Source organism: Perognathus longimembris, chromosome 22, assembly GCF_023159225.1.
Source record: "Perognathus longimembris pacificus isolate PPM17 chromosome 22, ASM2315922v1, whole genome shotgun sequence".
Lineage (NCBI taxonomy): Eukaryota > Metazoa > Chordata > Mammalia > Rodentia > Heteromyidae > Perognathus > Perognathus longimembris.
Window position 1 is genome coordinate 3,568,642 of NC_063182.1, and position 25,544 is coordinate 3,594,185.

Genomic DNA, 25,544 nt, shown 5'->3' on the forward strand with positions numbered 1-25,544 from the left:
GTGTGACAATCTGACCTCATGAAAAAGAAAATACACTGACGTTCAAGTCTGAATCCAATGTGCATGGTTGTGTATGTTGGAGCTCGGGAGCACATACATTATGGAAATTAAATGATGCTGGAAAATACCTCCTCGTTAATGAAGGGTGAAGGTGGGCGTGGCCAGGGATGGAGATGAGGATCGGCCAGCTGGAGGTCAGGTGAGCAGACGTGGCCAGAGCTGGAGACCTGTGCTGGCTAGGAGCGGAGGTCTGAAAGGCCAGGAAAGAGGACAAGTGGAGCTGTAGACTGGCTGGGATGGAGGTCAGGGGGGTGGGAGGAGGGGGAGGGGCATGATGGGGTTGGCCATGGGTAGAGGCCTGAGGTCCGAGTTGCTAAGGACCGAGCCTGTCCTTACCCAGTTGTGGCCTGCCGCCCCATCTTAGGGTTCCTCTCCCTCCCTCCCGTCAAATCCTACTTTTGGTAGCACTTTTTCCTGCTTGTCTGTTTGTTTGTTTAGTAACTCTGACCCTTGAGCCAAGGGGACACCTTCCCTAAGGCTTCGGAGTCTTACTCAGTGGTGGGATAGTTCACCTCAGAGTTTAGGGGACTAAGGTTCTACCTGGGATCTCTGGAGTGTTCTACAAAGGAGTAGACTCCCCCAAGTGCTACAGAAGTTGGCTTGATGGCTACATGGAAGCCCCGTTGCCAAAGCTCACCCCCTGCTTGGGACACCCTTTTCTCCTATGGCTTTGACTCTTGCTCGCCCTTCAGAGCAGCTGGCGCTGTGTTTGGACCTCTTCGTCTCAGCTTGGTTGCTTCCTTTCAGAGCCGGTTGTGGGTATGCCTGTTTTAGAAGTCCTCACCTGCAGTGTGGCTGGCCTTGGAGGAAAATCCATGTCTAGCATTTGTTAGTTACTCTGTCCCAACATCGTTTAAGTCTCTATTTTATTATGTTAATTCTCACTACAGCCCAGTGAGAGTTGACACTGCTAGCATTTCTATTTAAGAGAAAGCAGCTCTGAGAAATTCAGTAATTTACATCAAATGGCCAGACCACGGTACATGAGGATTTGAACTCAGGTTCTCTTCAGCAAGCGTGCCAGACGCCTGCACTGGTAACCAAGGCGAGGGCGGGTGTCTGGCTCACATTCCACGCTTCCCAGGTGGGCGTTAATATCAGAAAGCTCGAGTCTGCATCCTTGCTCGTCTACTGTCTGTGATTAATCGTCAGGCCTCTGTGTCCCTGGCTCTGTAACGGGGACATTGACGGCTGAACTCGGCTTTTGTGGGAATTACATGCGGGCGCCATGTTGGAAGGAGGAGTGGCAAGTGCCACTGGCCACTTTTCACTTGGGAGCAACGTCATTTTTCTCAAGCGCTGTCAGACAGAACTCTATCTGGCACGCGGGGCTTCGGGTTGGGAAGGGCCGGGTTTGATGGTGGGCTGGGGTGAGATGTCTGGTGAAAGGGGAAGTGGCAAGCTGTGGGTTGTTTCTACTTCTCAGATGACGCGGTGGAGGAGGAGGCCAATGGAAGGCTCTTTGGTCTCGTGTTCTATTTTCACCTGTTGCCAGGGCAAGTCTCTGCCTGCTTGACAGCCATAAAAGTTAGCAACTCACCGGGTCCATTGCTACCAAGGAACAGGCTAAAGATTCGGTTGGCTCATCATACCAAAGCTCTGCCCCTCTGGTTACAGATTGCTGAACTCATTGCTAAACTCCCCGAGAATGGTTTTTTGGGTAAAGACACGGTGGAGGCACCCCTATTTTGACAAATCCTACCAACCATGTCTCCCGGTTCTTGGGACCACGTCACTCCTCCATCTAGATGATCATATTCAGCTCAATAAGGCATAGTCTTGGCCATGTTAGTTTTGCGGAATGCATAGGAGTAACCCGCAGAAATGTTTTAGAATTACCACCCTCAACGGTCCAGTGTACGTGGACTCTTGTCAGGATTATGGTTTTGTCTCATCCTATGAAGATTTGGAAAAGTCTATGGATCACGGATTCGCCAGTGTGTGGGTCGGCAAAAGACAAAGGCTTGCAACCTCGAGACCTTCAAGAACTCTTGGTAGGAGCGGTCTGCAGAGACCTGCCTATTTAAACTGGCACCCAGGCTTTGCAAATGGCGTTTACGCATCCAAGTGTCCACACTGATGGGCATGCCGTGAACGTTAAATCACAACAATTAAGTTTAATGAGAATGAATGGGCTGTCTTGTAGGGTGGCCTTGCTCCCTGGAATGCCTCCTTTCCCGTTTACAAGGCGCTGCCTGGCTGGTCCCACTCATTTCAATCCCGTGTTTATGGGGTCACCTGGTCTCACCCTTTCTCCATTGCACATCGTCCTTAAGAGAAAGGTAGCTTCCTGTTCACATCTTTTATTTCCTTTCCTGATACATTCATTTTTTTCCCTATTCATTTCCCGTCATCCTTCTCTATTCCACATTTTCTACCTCCTTTCTCTTCTTTCACCCCTTTTCCTTTCTAACCTTCTTAATCTTGGGCCTTTTTGGCAATGTTCCTTTACGAAGTGTCCTGTCCCCAGCCTTGGATTGGCATGGCACGTCCTCTGTCTGCACTGTTGTCCCATGGGGAAGCCACTTAGCTGCTCCCAAGGACAAGAATCCAGGAAAGCAAGAATGTTATCAACAAACAGAATACATATCTCTTAGCCCCTTGCTCTGAAAGCTTTTAAAGACACATTTTACTTCAGGGAGTGTAATGAATGAATGGTCTGTTGACATCTGCATAGCCCTGTCTCTCACTCCAGATTTCCGGCTTACCAGTTGAATACAATTCTAAGAAAGGAAGCAGCACGCGAAGTGAGAGTATGATCATTGCTTGGTGTTTGGTAACAGCTTCCTCTCTGGACTTTTCGTATGGAACAAACTCAGGAAGCTGGCTTCTCTTAGTTTCAGGGTTTTTTTTTCCAGAATGCTCCCAGTATTGATCCTATACCCGCTTCTCCTCCCAGTTCTTCTTTTGCAGGCAGAATCATGACTCTGCCATGGGAAAAAATATGGCAGCTACGAGTAGCCAGCGTGTAGGTTTTACAAGACGGAGGAGGCTGTTCTAAAGTGATGATGAGAGAAGAAAGACAGCAATGCCAACAATCCTGCCAGACCCGTAGGATACCCCAAGTCCCCTTTAGGACACGACAGACACCTTACACAGAACACCGAGGGAGAGAGGCCGAAGCCTCCGCGCTGGAGGGCAGCACGGTCCTCTTGCACACTTTGAGGTGTGTGCACCATGTTGGGAAGGTCACCCAGCCCTGTGCGGGGATTTCTAGCCCCACCTTCCCTTGCCCCGAGGGAGAGCAGGTGGAACAGATAGCCCGTGCGGAGCCCCAAGTAGGGTAGAAGGTCTTCAGTGGAGGCAGACTGTATTTAAAGGCGATTCACCTCTCTGTGGGGGTCTAAGAAAAGCCACCCCTAGATTCATTTGCTGGTAAACACAGTCTGTGGGGCCAGAGCCGCGGACACTGGGGTTGTGGTCTTGCCAAAGGCTGACTTCCTTCGGTGTTCCGTGTGCTGTCCCGAGTGGCAGCCACTTCGGTGGGCGAACAGGATGGTCATCTCCGAGGCTGCTTCGGGCTGCGGCCCCTTGTGGGAGGCTGGCGGCTCGTGCTTTCCAGAGGCCGGATGGGAGGTGTAGCGTTTGATGGGAGGAGGGCTGTAATTCTGAAATCTCACGGTTTTGACTTGCTGCAAGAGAGAGAGGAGAAGCAAAGGAGCCTGGGTGAGACGCGGGCTTCAGGGCCCGGACGGGTGGTGTTTGTCGAAACGTATCCCCAACTCACGCGTCACGCGTGTGTCTACTTTGCATCCCATCTCCTCGTGTCTGTGGGGAAGGATCGAGGTGGGAAGAGAACCACCCAGGCCCGGGGAAATCGAGAGCAAGAGCTACGGCGGGGCAAGTCTGCGAGGCCAAGGCTGCACGCATGGCTTCCCAGAGGCCAAGCTGCTTAAATCGGGACTGAGGAGTAATCAGGAATCGTCTGGGAGACATTGGGAAGCGTGAAAAGAGCCTGAGGTAAGGGGGTATGGTTAGGATATCTTCTAGAAGGTACAAGTGTGTCTAGTCTGTTCCCTTAAGATCTAGTTCAAGGCCAGCTGTTCCTGTAGCCTCTCCTAGTGACTCTCTTCACAGGTTTCCACGATGGTCTTCTAAGTCGGTGCAGGGCTTGCTTCTTGGAAACCTGCTGGTAGAATTTAGCATTTCCTCTCTCTCTCTCTCTCTCTCTCTCTCTCTCTCTCTCTCTCTCTCTCTCTCTCTCTCTCTCTCTCTCTGTGTGCCAATCCTAGGTTTTGAACTCATGGCCAGTGCATTATCTACTAGCTTTTTTTTTGTTCAAGGCTGGCATTCTACCCCTTAAGCAACATCTTCACTTTTAGATTTTTTTTTTTCTGATTAATTGGATATAAAAGTTTCTTTTTTTTTTTTTTGGTCTAGGCTGGTTTCAAATCTGAATGCTCATGTCTCAGCCTCCTGAGTAGCAAGGCACATTCAGAGTGTTTGCGAGTCTATTTCTCTACATGTACATGTAGTTTTCTACATGTACATTTCTCTACAGACTGGGAGAGTGCAGTTTAAAAAGCCAGGATTCCATGTGTCTCTCTAAACGTTCCAAGAGAAAGAATTAGTCATGGTACCCCATGCCTAGTAATACCAGCAGCACTCAGATCTGAGTCAGGAAGGCCAAAAGCTTAAGGCTTGAAGGCTAGCCTGGGTTACATAGACAGCTCGAGGCTAGCCTGCAGTACATCTAAGAGCCTGTGTCAATAAAACAATCAAGCACCTGGCAAGCGGGGCCTCTGCCCGTTATGGGAACACCGAGCTGGAACAATTCCTCCTTGAGACTGCAGTCCCCAGCGTGTCCCGAGCCCCGCCTCACCCCCTCTTCTTTCACTTCTCCTAGCCTACCATTTATACGCCCGCTAGTTAAAGTATTGGTTCTGGCCCATCCCTGTCTTAGGACTAAACAATAAAGTGTTCTGTGGTTTTGCCTGAGAATTCCCCCCCATGAAATTGAATCCTTGTGTTTCCAATTGAGAACCCAAACTACGTTGTACTTTTTGACTTTATCTATCAAGGTTCTGAGGGATGACAAAATATCATCTAAAGGTTTGATATAAGAATGTGAGTTGTTGGGCAACGGGGTCCTGGGAAACTTTAAATTTCTTGAACACCACCAGGCAGAACCAGAACGCTCAACATCTGCATCCGTCAGCGCTAACTTTTGCCAAATGCCTTTCCCTGGAAGCTCAGAGCGCAGCCTGGGGAGCAGGTGTTTTTGTATCGGATTCGATGCCAGGCGCTCATGGGTGTCAGCTGTGTAGGGGGACATGTTTCTTTAACTCCCCATGCTTTTATTTCCATATTTTAAAATAAGAATGAGGCTCAAGTGGTAAAGTGCTAGCCTTGTCAAAAGGAGCCGAGAGACAGTGCCCAGGCCCAGAGTTCAAGCCTCAGGACCCGCCAGAACAAACAAACAAACACACATTGCCCCTATCTTCCAGTGCGAGAAGCTCTGGACTAGACATGAACAGATGCGACACCTCTAGCTCAGAGGTCGCGAGGAGGAGTGACCACGGTCATGTCACTTCGATTCCCTTGTGTCTCAACGGCCCGTTTTATCTGAGGACTGATTATGTGTCAAGCCCCATAGAGCTCACCCCGTGTCATCTCTCCTCTCAGCCTCTGCTGCCCTTATCCTCCTCACCTCCATTTTACAGATCAGGAGAGGAAAAAGGAAACCCAAGCGTTCCAGAAGGGCGAAGGGCCTGGGCCATGGCCCCCCAGCCGTGCTGGAATTCACATCAACATCTGCCTGATGCCAAAGTCCCCGTTGTCGTGTCTTGTTGTTTTGTCCAGGCCTCCAAAGAGCCGGTGGGGACCCAGGGGAAGAGGAAGATGTGGGGGGGTCAGGGAGCTGATCCTGGGGGTCCCTCGAAGCCCGAGTCTCTGTCTACCATCCCCAGCGCGCTTACCTTTTCGGTGGCGTTTCTTGAATTTTCCGGCTTCACCAGGATGGACGGTGGGGCGGAGGCCGGTGGCTTGTTGGGGATTTCCCTGCCGTCTGGGGTGAGGGTCCTCAGGCAGGTGCGGGCGGGCTCCCCGGCTGGGGCGGGCTTGGGGGCCATGGTCACCAGCAGGGCCGAGGGGGAGCAGGAGACGCCCTGCGGCGGGTAGAACTGCAGCTGCTGCGGCCGCACCGGCACGGAGGGGCTGCGCCGCAGGGAGCCCACCACCAGCGTGGGGAGCCCCGAGGGTGCGGGCCTCTGCAGGGAGCCATCTGGGGGGGTGGAGGGGGGGGACAGGACAGGCATCAGCGCCGGCAGCGGGGACACAGTGCGTCCCGGTCGCCCGGAATAGCTACGCGCTGTCCTCCTCCCGTCTCCCGGGGTCATCCAAGGTGACCTTGGCGTGTGAAGTGTCACATGGGGTATGACTTCCATTTGACTTTACCACACCACACACACACACACACACACACACACACACACACACACTCCTACTCTTTCCCTCGAGCCCTTTAAGATGCAGAGAGAGGCACACATGCCGCTTCACAGGGAAGCAAAACCTGGCAACAGACAGACCAAGAAGTTAGAGACAGGTGTGTGGGGCTGGGAGACGGGTGTGACAGGTGTGTGGGGTTGGGAGTGATGGGCGAGAATGACCCAAGGAGTGACACTACTGACCGAGATGCACTGCACTCACAAACGGACACGATGAATTGAAACCACGTAAGGATCGTTAAAGAACGCATCACATTCCTCCCCCGGGCGTCCTCTAAAGGCAGGAGTGTCCCGTGCCTTTCACATCTGTCTTGGAGGTGGCCCAAAGAATTGGGGGTTCACTGCATTCTGGAGGCCAGTGAGAGACCCCCCCCGTCAGAAGCAGCGTGGGCCGTTGCCAGAGCTGCAGGTGAGGCCCCCCCCCCCGGAGATGACACTCGTGGGGCGCACGGGGCCTGGGCGGAGGCCCCGGCTGCCCAGATCCCGACACGGAAGCCAGGGCCCTCGCTGACCACAGCGGGCCAGCCGCGAGCAAGCCGGACGCGCGTACGCCAGGCCGACCCCTGTGCTTCCGCCTCTGCGGTGGCACAGACGGCCCGCGAGCCGCACCCGGCCAGCGCTCCTGCCGTTCCTCTTGGCTTTGGGGAGACGGAGAGCCTGACCAGCCTCACCTCGTGGGGAAAGGGGGAGAAGGAAAAGCCATCAGGACCTGGGGCGCCAAAGCGCACCAGGCAGACATGTCCTTCGGCTCCTGGAAACGTGGAAACTATTGGCTTCGTGCGCGTCTCTCTTGTCTATTTCGTGTGTGTGTGCATGCGTGTGCGTGCGTGCCTGTCCTGGGGCTGGAACTTGGGGCCTGTGTACCGACCCCGAGCTTTTGCGCTCACGGCTAGGACCCCGCCATCCGAGCCACAGCTCCCTTTTCAGCTCGTCGGTGATTCACTGGGGGACGAGAGTCCCGGGGACTTTCATGCCGGGGCTGGCTTTGAACCGCCGTTCTCAGATGCCGGCTTCCTAAGCAGGAGTGCCGGCACGAGCCGCCCGCATCTGGCTCGTTTCTCGTTTTTTAAGACAGCTGATGCTTTCTGATGACAGTGCAGGCAGTCAGAGCCCCAAGGCCATCAAAACCGGAGGTAGAGAGGGACTGTATTAAAGAACATGGCGGGGTGGGGGAGGGGCGCTCTATCGCATTCCAGAATGGTCTACACGGAGTGGGAGATTTCAACCCTGAAAGAGTTCGAGCTCTGGGTGGGCTGCAAATGATGTCTAATTGTAGTAGTAAGTAAAGCTTACTAATAATTTTTTTTTCTCTAATAAAATAGTACCTTTAAAAAAAATCCAGGAAGCTAATGTCTCTCGAGAGCTTATTTTGAGTGTCTCTCCCCCTAGTCACGCACTGCATAGCCATGCGTCTGGTATTGCCTGAGCGGCACCATCCAGAAGCTTCTTATTAGCTCCGTGTGACCATGCAGGCGAGGAAGGTATGGTTTGTTTCATTTTCCATTTTCCAAATGGGGAAACTGAAGATGGACGAGATTGGTAAGTTGTCCAGAGTGGTTGCAGGGTACTTATCTGGGGGGGTGTGGGGTACGGAGGGGCAGGTGGAGAAAGGAATGGGAGGCGGAGGCAGAGGTGTAGCTGGGCGAATGAAACAGGCAGAGCCATTGCACTGGGGTGAGAGGCCTGAGGGAGCCGTCAGATGAAAACATGGGGGAGCATAGTTGCCACTTTCTTCGAGGATTCTTCCAGTGGAGTCCCTTGTTCAGATTGCAAGAAGGATCCTTTGTTTAAACTGCAGAGCCCAGTTTAAATCAGGGGACAGAGAATAAACTATATATGCACGGCACTTAGTTTGTAACAGATGAAGAAAACCTTGATGTTTGGTAGAAAACCCTTCCTACAACTTCCCAAAATGAAAATTTCACACACAAGTTCCACGTATTAAATGATCAAAAGTGTAAGCTACTTGATCAAGGGAGTTACACCATTGGAAATCTCCCTTGTGTGTGTCTGTGTGTAGATGCAGATCACCTTGTATATGTGTGTGTATGTGTATATATGTGTGTGTATATATATATATATATATATATAATTTAATTCTGACTTCTACATGCAAGAGGCAACATGCACCCTTTTCCCCTTGCGTCTGACTTACTTCACTTAACATAATTTTTTCCAGGTCAAGGGAAGGTGGGTAGATGAATAGAGAGAGGAAAGGGAGGCAAGTTCAGTCATGATATTCAATGCATGTATGTGACAATGGAGCTAGGTAAATCGAGGTGAGGGGTGAGATTGGGAGAGACGGGAAACTATGCCACGGGAAGGAGCACCGTTGTTTAAGATGCGTTGTGCTCCTACAGTGACATGGTGAATTAAAACTCCATTTTATAGCTACGTAAGGATACTAAAAGTAAATAAACAGAGATAAGAGTGCAGGTCTGTCCAGATTGTCAAGTGCTCAGGTGGGTGTTCCATAGGAACCAAGATCCCCGGGTCACCCTTGGAGAATCACTGAGTCTCTGAGGGATAGTGGGGTGATTTCCTCTATCAAAACTCAGCACCTTCTTAGCTGCGTTCTACTCACAGGTTGGCCACTGGGGCTCTCGGGATCTGCCAGGCCCCCTTTCCAGAGCGTTAGCTTAAGGTCAAGACTCAGTGCTTTATGCAAAGCAGGCTGTGGAACCCCACCGCTTAACTCTAGGTACGTACCTCTCTGCCACCACTTACTCTTTCTCATGCTGCTTCGCCCCTTCTGGGGAGACCCTCGTCCTGACGCTCCTGGGCCTGCCGTGTTCCTCACCGGGCTGACGACCGCCGTGGGCACAAGGACGGATCTGAAAGAATGGCTGTGGCGGGGATCACCGTCTGCAAAGCTGCCTTGGGAGGACACAGAGGAGGTGGATAATGTCCATGTGGCGTAGAGACCAGGGCTCCGGGACTCAGGAAAACTAGAGGTCTTTCTGGTGGTTGGTTGGTTTTTTTTTGGGGGGGGGGGAGGGAAAGAAATGGAGAGAGAAACGTGTTCAGTTAACAGTCCCGTGTAAAAAGAGAAATCGGTTCCCAACCCCATAGCCGATACGCCCGCCATTCACAGTGCGTGTCAACCTCAGGCCTGCACACCTGGACCACCCCGTGCGCCGCGGGCAAGGTCCACCACGCTTCCCCGATCACCCCTCACCCACCCCCTCCAGCGCAAAAGCTCCGACGTGTGTTCCTCTTACTCCATGGACTCCCTGGCCTTCCTGTTAGATTCAGAGCTCTTTAACAAGAAGAGATCTGTGTGGCTTCTCTACTAGCCGGTGCTGGCTATTAAACGTCTGCTAAATGGCGGGCACGCTGCCGTCCGCATCCATCATGTCAGTCGTGGAGGCTAACGCACATCGAGTGGCAACTGTATGCCCAGGCTCTGGCCCAGTGCTCTGCTCATATTTTTATGCACTCCGGGTGGGGGCTTGCTGAGCAGTGTGACTCGTGTCACAACTTCATAAACTAAAGCAATTACAGCAATGAACGATTACGTGCCCACATAATTTCTAAGCTGGCCCTCTGCCCTGGCCACTGAGTTACACCACCTCCTGGCTAGAGTATTATTTATTGGTAGAGTATTATTTATTGGTAGCAGGAAGTCCTTTTTTATTCTACCTGAAGGAAATGAAGAGGCCTCCACAAAATCCTCCTTCATGAGCCTTCACTGCGATTCTCAGGAAGTGTGTGTGTGTGTGTGTGTGTGTGTGTGTGTGTGTGTACTAGAACTTGTGCTTAAGACCTCACCCTATGCTTTAGCATTTTCCACTCGAGGCTGGTGCTGTACCACTTGAACCATACATCCGCTTCCTCCTTTTTGCTGGTTAGTTGGAGACGAGAGTCTCAAAAACAGAATTAAATTGAACGAAACAACAGTCTCTTGTCCGTTGTATCCAAACCGCAACTTCCTGAACTGCCATAGCTGTGGCTTATAGAACATGTCTTTTTTTCCCCCTTCTACCAACCCAACTCCAACATCACCTCTCCTACCAAGCCATCCATCATCACTGTGCTGATTAAGTAGGCCTCTGCTAATTCCCTAGAAGGAAGGAACCCCAGCAAGGCTCTGGCACAGAGCTGTCCTTCCTCCTGGTTCACCTCGGTATTCCTCCTGCTTATTAAAAAGCGATCAATCACGTTAATTTTATTCAAAAGTAGTGTAACAAGGAGCAAGGGTTAGAGGAAGGTCAGGAACACATGGTTTAATTGTGGCCAATGCTCTCAAGATGTTTTTTTTTTATGCAGTCAATTTCTCTAAAACTAGATGCATAGAGTGAGGGCATGGCTATTCACAGTGGTCAGCCTCCTCTGGTCCCTCCGGTGGTGGGGGTCGGGGAGGAGATGGGGGGCTGTCCACCAGCGAGAAACCACATTGCTTTCTGGGTGGTGGGGAGCAAAGCCTTGCGTGGAAATAAATCCCAAGCAGCTTCTCCGGATACTGCCAAATACATTAGCAAGAAGGAGGACCGGAAGCTGGGGCCGTGGCTCACGCCTATAAACCTAGATACTCAGTAGGCTGAGATGGGAAGATCACAGTTGGAAGCCAGCCTGGGCAGACAAATCCACCAGCCTCTCCAGTTAAGCAGCAAAAAAAAAAAAAAGCTGTAAGTGGAGCTGCGGTAGAACTCGTGTGGTAGAGCATTAGACTTGAGTGAAAAAGTGAAGGGGCAGCACCTGGCCTCTAAGGTCAAGCCTAGCACAAAAGGGAGGAGAGGAAAGAGGAGAGTGAGGAGGAGGAGGAGGAGGAGGAGGAGGAGGAGATAGGAGAAGGATAAAGAGGAAGAGGAGGAGGAGGAGGAGGAGGAGGAGGAGGAAGAGGAGGAGGAGATAGGAGAAGGATAAAGAGGAAGAGAAGGAGGAGGAGGAGGAAGAGGAGGAGGAAGAGGAGAAAGGAGAAGGAGAAAGAGGAAGAGGAGGAGGAGGAGGAGGAAGAGGAGGAAGAAGAGGAGGAGAAGGAGAAAGAGATAGGAGAAGGATAAAGAGGAAGAGAAGGAGGAGGAGGAGGAAGAGAGGAGGAGGAGATAGGAGAAGGATAAAGAGGAAGAGAGGAGGAGGAGGAGGAGATAGGAGAAGGAGAAAGGAGAAGAGGAGGAGGAGGAGAAGATAGGAGGAGAAAGAGGAAGAGGAGGAGGAGGAGGAGGAGGAGGAGGAGGAGGAGGAGGAGGAGGAGGAGGAGGAGGGAGTGGAGGAGGTGTGGCTTTGAAATTATTTCCAGCAATAGCAGCTGCAGCAAGAACAGACTATAGATAATTAGGATCGAGCCAGCCTTATCTCACCGGTCTATTCAATGAAGGATTGTTCATGGACCAAGGCATTACCTCATTTTGCCGAGCTCAGCACAGAGACAGATTCCAGGAACTCCTAAATCCCAAGCCGTCCCCTTCAATACTGTGAACTAGGATTTTTGGCACAGAGCTTAGCACTTACCTAGCACTTTCTTCCCACATCAAAGCACTTTGCTAACACGTGAGTTGGTGAGTTCCCACGAAACCCTAGACCTGAAGATGTTAGAAGTCTTATTTTCCAGAGGAAACTGAAAGACATTCTGGGTTTCTGTGGAGGTTGCTCGGAGCAGGTCCTCCCTGTGTCCTTTCCTCTGTGTGAGGTATTAGCTCTTGGAGAGCTTTTCTAATATGCAGAAGGGGGCATTAGGAACAGAGCCTCTGCTGGGCTCGCCATGGCAACAGCCCCACGGGGAGGAAGGCTGACTTTGACCTCCTCTCTAGCATCTGTGCGGAGGGCCCGCCTCCCTTCCCTCCACCTCGACGTGAAGACTGCACGAAGGAGAGCTCGCCTGGCTCACGGGTGGGGAGGAAAGGACTTGGAAACGGGACCCAGGAGGCTGCCCAGGGCCCAGCAGGGGGATGCTGCCGCTGGCGTTCTCACCACGAATGGCCTTCCCCTGTGCCTGCACCCTGCCCTTCCTTGCTCTGGTTTTGCCGTTCCCGGCGGGAGCACGAGCCTGGTTAAGCCAGATCCCTAGCTGTGTGGGGGACGGAGAAGGAAAAGGGGCGAAACGTCTGCCTCTCACGGAGACTACACACAGAGGGAGATTCAAGCCGGGCGTCTGGTGTGTGGAGGGCAGGCAGGCGAGAGCTTGCCAGTTCCCCTGTGTCGCGTGAGCCCATGCGTGTCTTCGGGATTTCATGATTTAATTGTTGTCAACAGAAGCTGGAAGGGTTGGTGTCACTATCTAGCCTGGATGGCTGGGTCAAGGATGATGACTGGGAGCATGTTTGACAGTTAAAAATGCTTATTTGTAGGCAGGCACTGGTGTTTCACGTCTGTCGTCCTAGCTACTCAGGAGGCTGAGCTCTGAGGATCACGGTTCGAAGCCAGCCTGGGCGGGAAAGTCCGTGAGACTCCTCTCCAACATGGTAATCAGAAAAAGCTGGAAGTGGCGCTGGGGCTCAAGTGGTAGAGCACTAGCCTTGTGCAAAAAGCAGCTCAGGGACACAGCCCAGGTCCTGAGTTCAAGCCCCAGGACCAGAAAACAACAACAACAAAAACAACACAACCCCACCTCCCCAAATTCACTTGTTGGATCTTAACTTTAATTTTGGTGAGTTCCTATTTATAGTTAATCCTCAAACCCTGGCTGTCTCAGCCCATTATGGGATGATTCTCATAAAGGCAAAAGTTTCAATGCTCAGGGATTCCCCCATCTCTGAACCTTGACTGTTCTGTAAAAGACTGAATTCTATACCATAGGCAATGTACAGAACCATCCCTACAAACAGAAAACAACGGCAAGGGAGGGGAACAAAGCTTTCCAACACCAAGAGCCAGAGGAGTCTTTCACATGTAGCCCAACCCTCTAGTTTCTCACACCAAGGACAGTGTTTGTCAGCTCTGAGAAGTGGGAGATGGAAACTTCCCACGGTGGAAAGAGTGATTAGAGTGACGGATAGCTGCACCCAGGGAGACAAATTGGCCGCATGTCATTCTGTCCAAGATTAGTGGAGATGGAACTTCCTTTGTCTCAGTAGAGGAAGACACACCGAGCTGCGGTCTTCTTGTCATCTAATAATCTCCAGGCAGTTCCTCTCTGACAGGGACGTTGCTTGGCACTATTACTTCTTCACAAGGAAGACTGTAATCTTAGTAACCTCTTAAAACGTGCTGAGAGGAAGCGATGGCTCAGCGGTTGTGATTCTGATATTCTTCTATCTTCTGCCTGTTCTGCAACCGTCATCAAGAATTGAGAAGATGCTCAGGACCTGCCCAAGGGGATTGATGACTCAGGAGAAAAGCCAAGGAGTAATGAAACGGAGGCAGGAGACTTGTAACACGTGGATGGAATCCTACATGCATTCTAGTTGGGGAAGCCACGTATTCTGATTCTTCCAGGAAAGTCCTCCTTGTCTGCCTGGTCTGAAATGTCTTCGTCTAAATGATAAGATATGAGACCAAGCCAAGCACCAGAGGCTCACACTACAGTAATCCTAGCAACTCAGGAGGCTGAGATCTGAGGATCACAGTAGGAAAGTTCATGAGACTCTTATCTCCAATTAAGTACCAAAAAGCTGGAAATGGGGTTGTGGTTCAAAGTGGTAGAGTACTGGCCTTGAGCACAAAAGCTCAGAGACAGTGCCCAGGCTTTGAGATCAAGCTTTAGTACACACACACACACACACACACACACACACACACACACACACTATAGTAATTATATGTAATATAGTAGAATATTATTATAATAGAATATTATTACAAAATAATATAGATAATATATGTCATAGTATCTATATATCTATATATATAGTGCCCAAGCCTGAGTTTAAGCCTCACACTATTTTAGTGTGTGTCAGTACTAAGGCTGTATATATACATACACATATATATTGCTATATACTATATATACATACATATATATATATATATAAAGCACCTGGATATTCATGTATGTATACAGTCTGTATGAATAACTTATTCTTATGGTTCTTGATGGTATGACCAATATTTTGGGCTAAAGTCTAAAGGCCCTGGCTTGCTGTGGACAGTTCATGTTATGTCTCAGGGAATAAACTCTTAGAATAGTCATCCCCTTGGTTTCCCTGCCGCAGTTATTAGATCCCCATCCTCTCCAACCCTTCCCAACTTTGACCCATATCAGAGTTTGCACCTACCACCTTACTTCGTTGTAGCCCCTGTTTGCCCTTCTGGTCCCTTCATTCTTTAAAGATTTTAGATTATTATACCACAGTGATCTAATTTAATTTTAGGGCTCTGAATACCATCTCAATCTGCAGCTCTCTTTTAAACGTTAGACTTGTACACTCATCTGCTTACCAACATCCTTACCTAGGTTACTAATGGACATCTCAGATTTCATCTGCTGTGAACCAAGCTTTTGCTTCCCCTATGACTCGAAATTTGCTTGTCTTACGCTTTGCATCATTTCCATCCCAGTAAAAGGAAACTCTACCTTACTCCGTGTGTGTGTGTGTGCGTGTGTGTGTGTGTGTGTGTGTGTGTATGCATGTATGCATGCACGTCTAAACTGAGGCTTAAATTCAGGACCTGACATTCCCCCTTAGCGTTTTCACTCAAAGCTGACACTCCACCATTTGAGCCACCCTGCACTTAAACTTTTTGCTAGTTAATTGGAGATAAAAGTCTTACAGACTTTTCTGCTTGGGCTGGTGTCAAACCAACCACATTCTTCATCTCAGCCTCCTAAATAGCTAGGATAACAGATGTGAGCAACCAGCACCGGCTTCCATCATGCTTTTTTTTGTTTTTTGTTTTGCCAGTCCTGGGGCTTGAACTCAGAGCCTGAGCACTGTCCCTGGCTTCTTCTTGCTCCAGGCTATGAGCCACAGTGCCACTTCTGGCCTTTTCTATATATGTGGTGCTGAGGAATCGAACTCAGGGCTTCATGTATACGAGGCAAGCACTCTACCACTAGGCCATATCCCCAAGTGCTCCGTCATACTCTTAGAGTCAAAAGCTTGGACTCAACCTGAAGTCCTCCGTTCCTTCACATCTGATATTTGCTCTATTAGAAATCCTGCCTATTTCTAACTTCAGGATTTTTTTCTAAAATCTAAGCATGGCTAACTATCTCCCTGGTAGCAGTTATCCTGACTCAGTTCACTATCTCCTCTCCTAATCCTCTTCACGAATTTTCTGCTTCCATCCCTTCTTCCCTACAGTTTATTCTCAGCCAAGCAAAGTAGCAGGAGTACGGTTAAATGCTACTTAGATCACATCACTCTGATGCTCAAAACTCTGCATTGAGGTAAAACCACATCTTTCACTATGACCTAGAATATTCTAGATGACCTGGCCCTCCTTTACCAGTCTGACCTGTCTCCCACTAATCTTGCCCCTCATTTGCCTCCATGTCAGGCAAATTCCTACCCGCTGGGCCTTTGTACTTGATGTCCCTTTAGCCTGAAATATATACTTTTCTCAAAGATCCACCTTGACCACATTCTCATTGCCTTGATTCTTAATCTCAGTATGGCAATCCCGGCTCAACCTATCTCTAATTGTAACCCTCCCCCACAAATTCGGTCCCTCTTTTCTGATTTTTCTCCTTAGTTCTTATCACTAACTCATTGTATATATTATTTACATATTATTTATCTTGTCATCTTCCCTACTAGAATATAAGCTTCTGTAGGAAGGCATTTTTTAAAAAAATATTTTGTTTACTGATATTTCTCCAGTGCCTGGAAAGGTATCCTTCACATAGTTAGCCCTTACTAAGTATTTGTAAAGTAAGGAAATAAAGCATGTTATTGAGTTGTTGCTGTTGTTTTTCCCCCTCAAGGCTAGTGCCATAGCTCTTCTCCTGGCTTTTTGGTGGTTAACAGGAGATAAGCGTCTCATGGACTTTGCTGCCTGGGCTGGCGTCCACCTGTGATCTTCAGATCTCAGTAGCTAGGATGACAGGCATGCCCCACCAGCAACTGTCTTGTAGACATTCTTAAGTTTGCCTAGAAACAGGTCCCAAGAACATTCCATTGGAACATTCCATGATCTCCAATCCTAATTTCTATTTTGTAAAGAAATCTTGTTATATCACTCTGGATCTGGGAGACAGATTTTGCCCCTAATCTTCCTAAAATGGAAATCCTCCAACATTCCCCCCCCCGCCTGCCCCCCCACCCAGCCTGGCTGGAAAAAAAAAATCAACGGGTCAGAAAATGTACCTTTCTGTGGAACCAAATCCTTCTATCTAAATATATCCTCTGATCTGTTTCAACGCCTTCTCATAGAGCTAAACTGCGTCCTGGCTTACAGTGTTATTAAGATCCCTCCATCCCTGTCTCCTACAGGTTAAACCAGCTTCGGTTCGCTATCAGTTTCTGTATGCTGTACTTAGCTGTTTCCTTACCATCATTGTTGCCCTCCTCGGGACACTGCCCCACCTAAATGAAGGTTTCCCAAACCAGATTAGTGATGTTAGCTATGACCACCCCCCCCCTGTCATTTTCCTTGGAGTTGTGACTCTCTTCTATGTCATAAAGACAGTTTGGTGTACAGTGTCTCACTGCCTCTTGGCTTTGCCTGGGCTGGTTGTGTGTATGTGTGTGTGTGCGTGTGCGTGTGTGTATGTGTGCGTGTGCGTGTGCGTGTACGTGTGCGTGTGTGGGTACGGGCAGGCGGAGAAGCTAGAGGTGAGATAGGTCATGGGTAGCTTTAGGGTCTGTGTAGATTGGTGGACATAGGGCAAGGTGTCAGGACAAACTGGGCGAATGCAACAAGTAGGAATATCACAGAAGAGAGAAGATGGGGGAGAGTTCCCGTAGTCTAGCTAGGGTTTGATCTGGGGCATGGATGCACAATGGTCAGAGTTCGTGGGACCTGTGCCTGAAACGGTCTCGCCTTCTTTCCCTGGAAAGTTCTCCGAGAGACCTCTGGAGAGGTTATCTGACCACATTTCTCGCCATTCCATCCGATAGAGTGTTGTGTGTGTGTGTGTGTGTGTGTGTGTGTGTGTGTGTGTGTGTGTGATGTGATGTGGGAATTCCAGGATTGGTGCAGAAGAAATTCTGAAAACTAGTTCTCAGTGAGTTTCTTAGCTTTGCATCTCAATCCCTTCATCTACATAATATATACTATATATAATATATAAGCATATATAATATATAAATAATATATAAAATATATCTATAAAATATAGAGTCTGAGGCTGGGCCACTGAGTGGAAAGCAGAAAGAGGTGGAAATGCTTGTCAACTGTAAAGCGCTATAACAAGGATACCTTTTTTACTATGTACTTTTTTTTTTTTTGGAAGACCAAAGATGCAGACCAGGAGGTATGACGTTCAAGGGATAGAGCCCTAGCCTTGAGAGGAAGACGCTAAGTAAGAGTATCAAGTCCTGAGTTCAAGCCCCAGTACCGGCACAAGAAATAGGGAGATGCGAGTGTCGAAGCCATTTCCTGGTCTACCCTTGGAGCGCACTAAGTCCTCCCTCCGTTCAGCCCACAGAAGGCCCCTGGGTGGAGGAGGACGGCCCGAGCTCCCGCCCAGTGCCTGAGATGGGGGGGGGGGGGAGGATGCCCTTGAAGATGGGGATGACAGATGGGAAGACGCCCGCTGCCCAGAGACCCAGGAGACGCCCTGCACCCAGCCCTCCTGGCTTTTCCCCAAGACCCCGAGACGCCTTCTCCCTTCTGCAGGTCCAGCTCCCCAGGGCCGTGCGTTGAGAACGGGTGCGGGGCTGCACCCCTGGAGACACGGGGAGAGCGCCACCCCTGGAGCTCACTTGAACAATCGGAAATGGCTCCGGGTGGGGAAGAGACTCGGTGTCTAGCGATGAGGGGCAGAAACGAGGGCGGCTCCTCCCACCGACTGAGATCACTAGGGTCCTTTGGGGTTGCTCCTAAGGAAACAGTCACCAGCAGCAGCCCTCGGAGACAGGATGCGTCCAGGAGCCCGGGACTGAGAGCGAGGACGCGTTTGTCTCCCAGGATCGGCCAGAGGGGCTAGCAGAATATACGTGGGGGAAGAGGGGGCAGGAAGGAGTCCGTTTTGGTTTCTTGGTGTACAGGGTGCGTGCTGGCTATTGGTGGGATGGACAGGAGTAGGCATGACAACAATGTCCTCGCGTTCCAGCCGAGATGGGGAATTCTATGAGTCCACCCAGGAATCGAGGGTCGGGTCCGGGTGTGACTGGAGAGTGCAGACAGCGGGGAACGGCAAGGCTGGAGGCTAAGGAGCCATAGCTAGCTGTGCAGCCGAGGCAGTCGGGACTGGCCGTCTGCCTTTCCCGATGCAGGGGCGAGCGGGGTCCGCCTTCCTCGTCCGCCCAGGTCGTACGCACGGCGGAGGCGTTTCTATTTCTTATCAAAGAGCTTAGGAGTGTGTGTTCTTATTGGAATCTGTTTCCTGCCCCCCCCCCCCCCCCGCCATGGTGAGCATTCGTGTATTCCACAGATGACAACGACCAGCACGCGGTGGGGATCTAACATTCCGAACCCCAAGAAAGACGGCGGCGATGGCGCTGGGCCCCACCTTCCAGCGAGCTCGCGGTTGATCACCGGGCAAGTTCTCTCTGCTGAGCGAGAGGCTGTGCTGTGGCTGGCGTGCGTGCACGCGTGCGTGCGTGCGTGCGTGCGGCCGTGATGCCCGTGGTAGGTAGTGCCCGGGGAGGGGGGCCCCGGGCTGGGGTGGGGCTGCGTTACTCACGTGTTAGCGGAGGGGGGCTGCTGGGCGCTGGGCGGGCTGAGCGGGGCCGGGCCGGGCCCGGGGGAGGCTGGCGTCGGATGCGGAGTGCTGACCTGCGCGGGCGGAGGAGACAGCAGGCACAAGGGTGAGTCTCCCTCCGGGGTCGTGACCCGCCCGGCCCACCCCGTCCTCTCCCTGTACGCGGCGGCCGTGGGTGGAGGGAGGAGGAGAGGTAGCGTAGGACTCCCTAGGTCTGGGTGAGAAACTGAGGCATCGAGGCGTATCGTAAGTACTTAGAAATGGGACTTGGAAGTTGGGCGCTGGTGGCTCCCGTCTGTCATCCTAGCTACTCAGGAGGCTGAGAGCTGAGGACCGCAGCTCGAAGCCAGGCCAGGCAGGAGAGTCCGTGAGACTCTTATCCCCAATTAACCACCGAAAAGCCGGGAGTGGAGCTACGGCTCAAGTGGTAGAGCGCTAGCCTGAAGCACCAAAGCTCAGGGACAGGGCCAAGGTCCCGAGTTCAAGCCCCAGGACCTGCCTGGGTGTACATGTGTGTGAACACACACACACACACACACACACACACACACACACAAGAAATACTGCATTGAGTGGCAAAGGAATCCGTTACTGTGTGGGGTGGAGATGGGGTAGGTAGCACATCTCCCTTTGGGTGTGTGTCCCCAGGCTTGAACACAGGGCCCGAGTACTATCCCCGGACTTCCTTACTCAAGGTTAGTGCTCTGCCACTTTGCGCCACAGCATCATTTCTGATGTTTTGGTAGTGAATCGGAGATTAAGAATCTCACAGACGTTCCGGTCCTGGATGGCTTTGAACTGTGATCCTCGGATCTAGAGAGGCTAGGAGCCAGGATTACAGGAGTGAGCCACCGGTGCCTGGCTTACCTCTCCTTTTAGAGAACAGCCCTCCAAGGGCTTTGACTGAGATCAGGACCCAGTCGCGTGGGTGGCAGCAAGTGTTGGTGACAATCAAGCTCCTGTGTTCTAGAAGAAACGCTCTGTGCTTCCCCAAACTGCCATCCCCGCTGTGGTCCTCCGCTGTTTCCTCCCAGCCATTGTGTGGGCCTGGGATGGCTGGGTGTCTCCCCGCCAGGAGACTACCTCAAATTGGGCATTTGGAATTCCCGGGAGCGAACAAGGGCTTGGAACTCATGGAATGATTGCTCATGGCTTTGAGAATGGCTTTTAGGAAAAAAAAAAAATGAGGTGATATTTGAGAGTTTGTGTACCGACCACTGGGAGGAAACTGAGGTCGATGATCTGCCTAGAAAGTTAACCGTGAACCTCCTCTCTAGATCTTTTTTAAAAAAAGACTTAGGAGGCATCTTCAGTAACGGTGACCCGGGGACTTCCTTGGGTCTTAGGCGCTGTGGCGGCGCCTGCGGTTATTGTAATCAGGCAACAGGGCTTCATTCCCAGGCAGGACCTTCTCTGTCAGAAGTGGTGAAATCTGCCATTGCACAAGCACCGTGCAACTTGGGCCGGGGGACCCCACGATGCACTGGGGGACCGGGAGAGCTTTGCCTTCATTTCACGGGGTGTTTTTCTCGCATGCCGTAGGAGAGAAACCTTACACACAGATGCCCTCGTCACCACCCTACTTTTATAGGTGGTAAAACGACGAGACGATTTTGCCATTTCCTGGATGTAGCCAACAGATGGATAATCAGATCCCAGACCCAGATCACCGAGGAGATCCTGGGACACAGCCGAGCCGGGGCCGAGAGCAGAGGCTCTCACACCTCCACCGCGTGTGCAACGGGGCCAGGCGCACACGCACGCGCACGCGGGAGCAAAGCGAACTCAGCCTCGGGCTGCTCGTCCGCACGCGCGTGGAGGCCACCTTCCCGCCCGGTGTCTTCTAGAACTGTGGATCCGAGAGCGGGTGGCCTGGGGGTCACGTTGACGTCTGTGGGCGCGAACTCACTGCCGAGCTCTCAGCAGGCTCCCTGAAGTCCAACTCAACTCTCCACACCGAAGCACAAGGACAGGTGAGCACGGGTCACGGTGGAAGGTGCAGACACAGCTCCCGAGAAGCCCTCAAAGCGTAGCACGGCCCCTGTGATCTCTCCTGAGCTTCGTTCCGGCCTCTGCAGCCCCCTGGACGTTAATCGGAACCAGAACGACGTGGCCCTCTTCACTCTTGTGTCTGTGTATCGGTACTGGGGCTGGAAAGACTCTATGCGCTCAGATTTTTTTCATTCAGGGCGGGTGCTCTACCACTTGAGTCACGCCTCCGTTTCCATCCTGTTGCTTATTCCCTGGACGTAAGAGCCGCACAGCTGTTTCTGCCTGAATGGACTTCAAGCTTCTTCCCTCATTAATGTTCACCCCATTAATCTCACCTCTCCTCGGTTATTTTCCCGCGTTATTAAGGTCTTAAATGATAAACATTAGACATAAAAGTAAGTGCCTATTTCATGCATCAGTGAAATAGCAATAACAACAACAAGAACAATAAAACTGACCTTTATAGATAGACACAGTACAGGGGCTCTCTGTCTATCTTCAAGCATCATCTTTGCCCTAACTTAGAGGTAACTACAATGCTGAAAGCCGCATTCTTCGTTGCAGGACTTTTGCGTTGGAGCTTCTACCATCTCGGTCTCCATTCTTCAGTATGTTGTTTCGTTTTCCCTGTTTTTGGATATGATGTGAATGAACTCACAACGTGTCCATTCTGTGACTTGCATCTTCGGCTTCTCTGTATGTGTGCGGCCAATTTTCATGGCCTGCTCATATTTCACGATGATATGCCACCATTTAACCGTTCCATCATTTATGCATTATTTGCATTTTGTGTTTTTAGTTTAGAGCAGTCATGTACAATGTTGCTATGAAATTCTTGTGCACATCCCCGTGCCCATATCGAGAGTTCCTGCAAGACATACACCTGGAAGTCGGCGTGGCAGGCCGGAGGGGATGACCTGCTCAGTTTTATTAGGTAATAACAACTTGTTTCCCAGTGTGGCTGTAATGTAGACTACCACGAGCAACAAATGATAGCTCTTGTTATTTTACAGTTTGGGCAGTATGTGGTAATACCCAGCTTTGAAATATCTGCTGATCAGGTTGGTATGAAATGTGGTTTTATGTTGTTGTGGTTTTAAATGCATTTCTCTGAGTACCAACGAGCTTGAGGGCTTTTGTTTCCCCTTAACTTTTTTTCCCCCCCTTGAATCGACTTGAAATTATGGCCTAAGTGCTGTCTGTTAGCTTTTTTGCCCAAGGCTGGGACTCTTATCTTCTGAACCCCATCTCCACTTCCAGGTTTACGGTGGTTAGTAGGAAATAAGAATCTCGTGCATTTCCCTGCTCTGGGTTGGCTTTGAATCTTAATCTTCAGACCTCACCCTTCTGAGTAGCTAGGATAACAGGCACGAGCCGCCAGTGTCTGGTGAGCTTGATTTTTTTTAAAATGGACCATTCTTGTTATATGAAATGCCTGTTCATGTCCTTTGTCTTCCAAACCCCTTGGGTTATTTATTATTTTCTTATTAAGTTGGGCTTGGAGGTATTTTGGATATGAATTCTTTGTAGCTTATATGTTTTTTTATTCTGTGATGTCTTTGGGCGAACTGAGGTCATTATTCTTAATATAATCAAATATATTCCCTTACGGTTCATACTTCTGGAAAATCGTGAATAAGATATCTTTTTAATCTCAAAGTCATGAAGATACATATTTCAGTATTGTCTTCCGGAAGTTTTATAGTTTTGCCTTTCACATTGAAGTCTTTAATCTACCTGGAATTGATTTTCGACATGGGAGGAATCCAATTTCATCTTTTTCCACATGGGTACCCAGTTAGGCCCGTGCCACAGCTCATCCTTCCTCTGGTCCACAAAGCCTTCTCCACCATAAATCAGATCTGCATGCTGCGCGTCTGCTTCTGGGGTCTCCAGCGTGGTCTGCTGGCTAACAGGAGCTCTGAGCTAAGTCTGCGCTGCCTTCATTACCACAGCTGTAAAATGAGATGTGCTGTCTGGGGCGGGGGGGGGGGGGGGCGGTTAACTCCTCACAGATTGCATCTCTTCCTCCTTTACTAGAAATATCTGGAGATCTCCTTTATTAGGAATATCTCGATATCTCGGCCCTGGATATTTTGTTCCTCCACTGGAATCTTAAAATCACTTATCAAGTTCCATAAAAACAAAGGAGCAAAAACTCCCGGGAATTTATGAATGCATTTGAGGGAGAATCCTCAACTTGAAGATAGTCTTCTTAGCCCAAAGCATGGCACAAATCTCCATTACTGTATGTCTTCCTTAATGCCTTTCAATGCTTTTGCTTCTGCCCTTCCTTCCTTCCTTCCTTCCTTCCTTCCTTCCTTCCTTCCTTCCTTCCTTCCTTCCTTCCTTCCTTCCTTCTCTCCCCTCCCTCCCTCCCTCCCTCCCTCCCTCCCTCCCTCCCTCCCTCCCTCCCTCCCTCCCTCCTCCCTCCCTCCCTCCCTCTCTCCCTCTCTCTCTCTGTCTCTCTCTCTCTTTCTTTCTTTCTTTCTTTCTTTCTTTCTTTCTTTCTTTCTTTCTTTCTTTCTTTCTTCCTTCCTTCCTTCCTTCCTTTCTTTCTTCCTTTCTTTCTTTCTTCTTTCATTCTTCTTTCTTTGTTATACTCCAGGCTGGGCTTGCACATAATCCTTTTGCTGGAGTTATAGGCATCTGTCACTATGCCTAGCTTAGTTCTGCCTCTTTAATGGTTAGAATATTAGTCTGAAGGATTTCCAGGAGTTTTCTACCAGGTATAAAATGCTTTTGACAAAACCCTATCTGTTGGAGATAATTTTCTGAAGGAGTGTTTTTTTTTTCCCTGGGGGCCTCTGTTGGGACAGAAAGTGAAATCTGGAATATGTGCACAGAATCTTGAAAACCCCTGTGACATGGCCTCTTAACCATCGGTTCAAGACCTTGGAGAGCTCTGTAACCTTCATCTTACTCAAGAACCACCCCTGGGGACCGTCCCTGGTGAAGTGGACCTCATGGGGACCGTCCCTGGTGAAGTGGACCTCATGGGGACCGTCCCTGGTGAAGTGGACTTTTGCAGCTCCTTAAGACATAAAGACAATGTCTGTCTGACGTGGGCTGCTTGAGTTTTGGCACTTAACTTATTGGCTAGGCGAGGCTCAGATACAATTCCTCAGTGCTTCTGTTTCCTCATTTTTGCAAGGAGGCAACAACAACATGACATGAGGGAAAAGACTGGGGGCATGGCTGAGGTAGTAGAGCATCCACTTAGGACATGCAAAGATCTGAGTTCAAACCCTAGTACTGGAAAAAAAAATCCTCCTGAGAAATTTGGAAAGAAATTTGGAAATACCTTGCCAGCATCAAGTTCATCTTAGTAATCATCAAGAAGTTTACCTTTTGCCAAATCTTTATTGTCTCCTGATGTCAAAAAATATCTCAAAGGATATGGTATTGTTTCTATGATATCCTTTGATATATATATATATATATATATATATATATATATATATATATATATATATATATATATATCCAGTTCTGGGGCGTGGACTCAGGGCCTGGGCACTGTCCCTGGCTTCTTTCTGCTCAAGGCTAGCACTCTGCCACTTGAGCCACAGCGCCACTTCTGGCTTTTTCTATATATGTGGTGCTGAGGAATCAAACCCAGGGCTTCACGTATATGAGGTGAGCACTTTACCACTAGGCCATATCCCCAGCCCCAGAAACAATACTATTTTTAAAGAGAAGAGAAAAAGTATTCCTACTCCCTACATTATCAAGGTAGTTGTCTCTATTTGTTGCAAACAATTGAGTTCCTTTAATAAATAAAAGATCTACAGACTTTAAGAAGTCTGACTCTATTGTAGTATCCTGATACCTAATCCTTTCTTGGAAAATCTATCATTCTCTTTGACTTATTTCATGGGAGACCATCCAGAAAACACCTTATACCGAGGCTGAGAGCTTGAAAGGTCATGCAATCAATGTTCTGTCTTCATAGGGTTGATTGATAGAACATGAATGTAAAGTCCACCCCAATCCAGGCTTCCTTTCCAGAGGCAGGGTCAGGAGCTTACAAGTGACATTTCCAAAGACGTCGCTTAGATCCTTTCTGGGTAGAACGTTGCTGGCTTTCTATGATCCCACAGAACCCAGGCGGAGCTTGTCTCTCATTAGCCTTAAGCTGTTTTGATTGGTGGCCTTCACAGGGCCTGCCTCTCTGCCTAGAAGGCCCAGCTGTGGGGTGTGAAGACATCTGGCTCTCCTGCAAGTCAACCCTCTGAAGACTCTGGACGATGGATAGCATCAACTTCCAGAGCACTGGCTGGATGGGGTAGGAAGGGAGAGGAAAACCTTGCAAGTCATCCCTGTTTCCATGAGCCCTCATACGTTGATCTCACTGG

At 49.9% G+C, this 25,544-nt stretch overlaps 1 protein-coding gene across 1 annotated transcript in view; it reads right to left on the reverse strand.

Annotated features, from left to right (window-relative positions):
• Positions 1 to 912: 912 nt before the first annotated feature.
• Positions 913 to 25,544, reverse strand: part of Sh3rf2 (SH3 domain containing ring finger 2) — an 85,725-nt gene continuing 61,093 nt past the window's right edge. Inside the window, exons 6-9 of the mRNA XM_048331107.1 lie at positions 19,177 to 19,268; positions 9,234 to 9,466; positions 5,979 to 6,283; positions 913 to 3,692 (exon numbers count right to left, since the gene is read on the reverse strand). Coding sequence (XP_048187064.1) covers positions 3,426 to 3,692; positions 5,979 to 6,283; positions 9,234 to 9,466; positions 19,177 to 19,268 — 897 coding nt within the window. The 3' untranslated portion in view covers positions 913 to 3,425. The remainder of the gene's footprint in view (positions 3,693 to 5,978; positions 6,284 to 9,233; positions 9,467 to 19,176; positions 19,269 to 25,544) is intronic.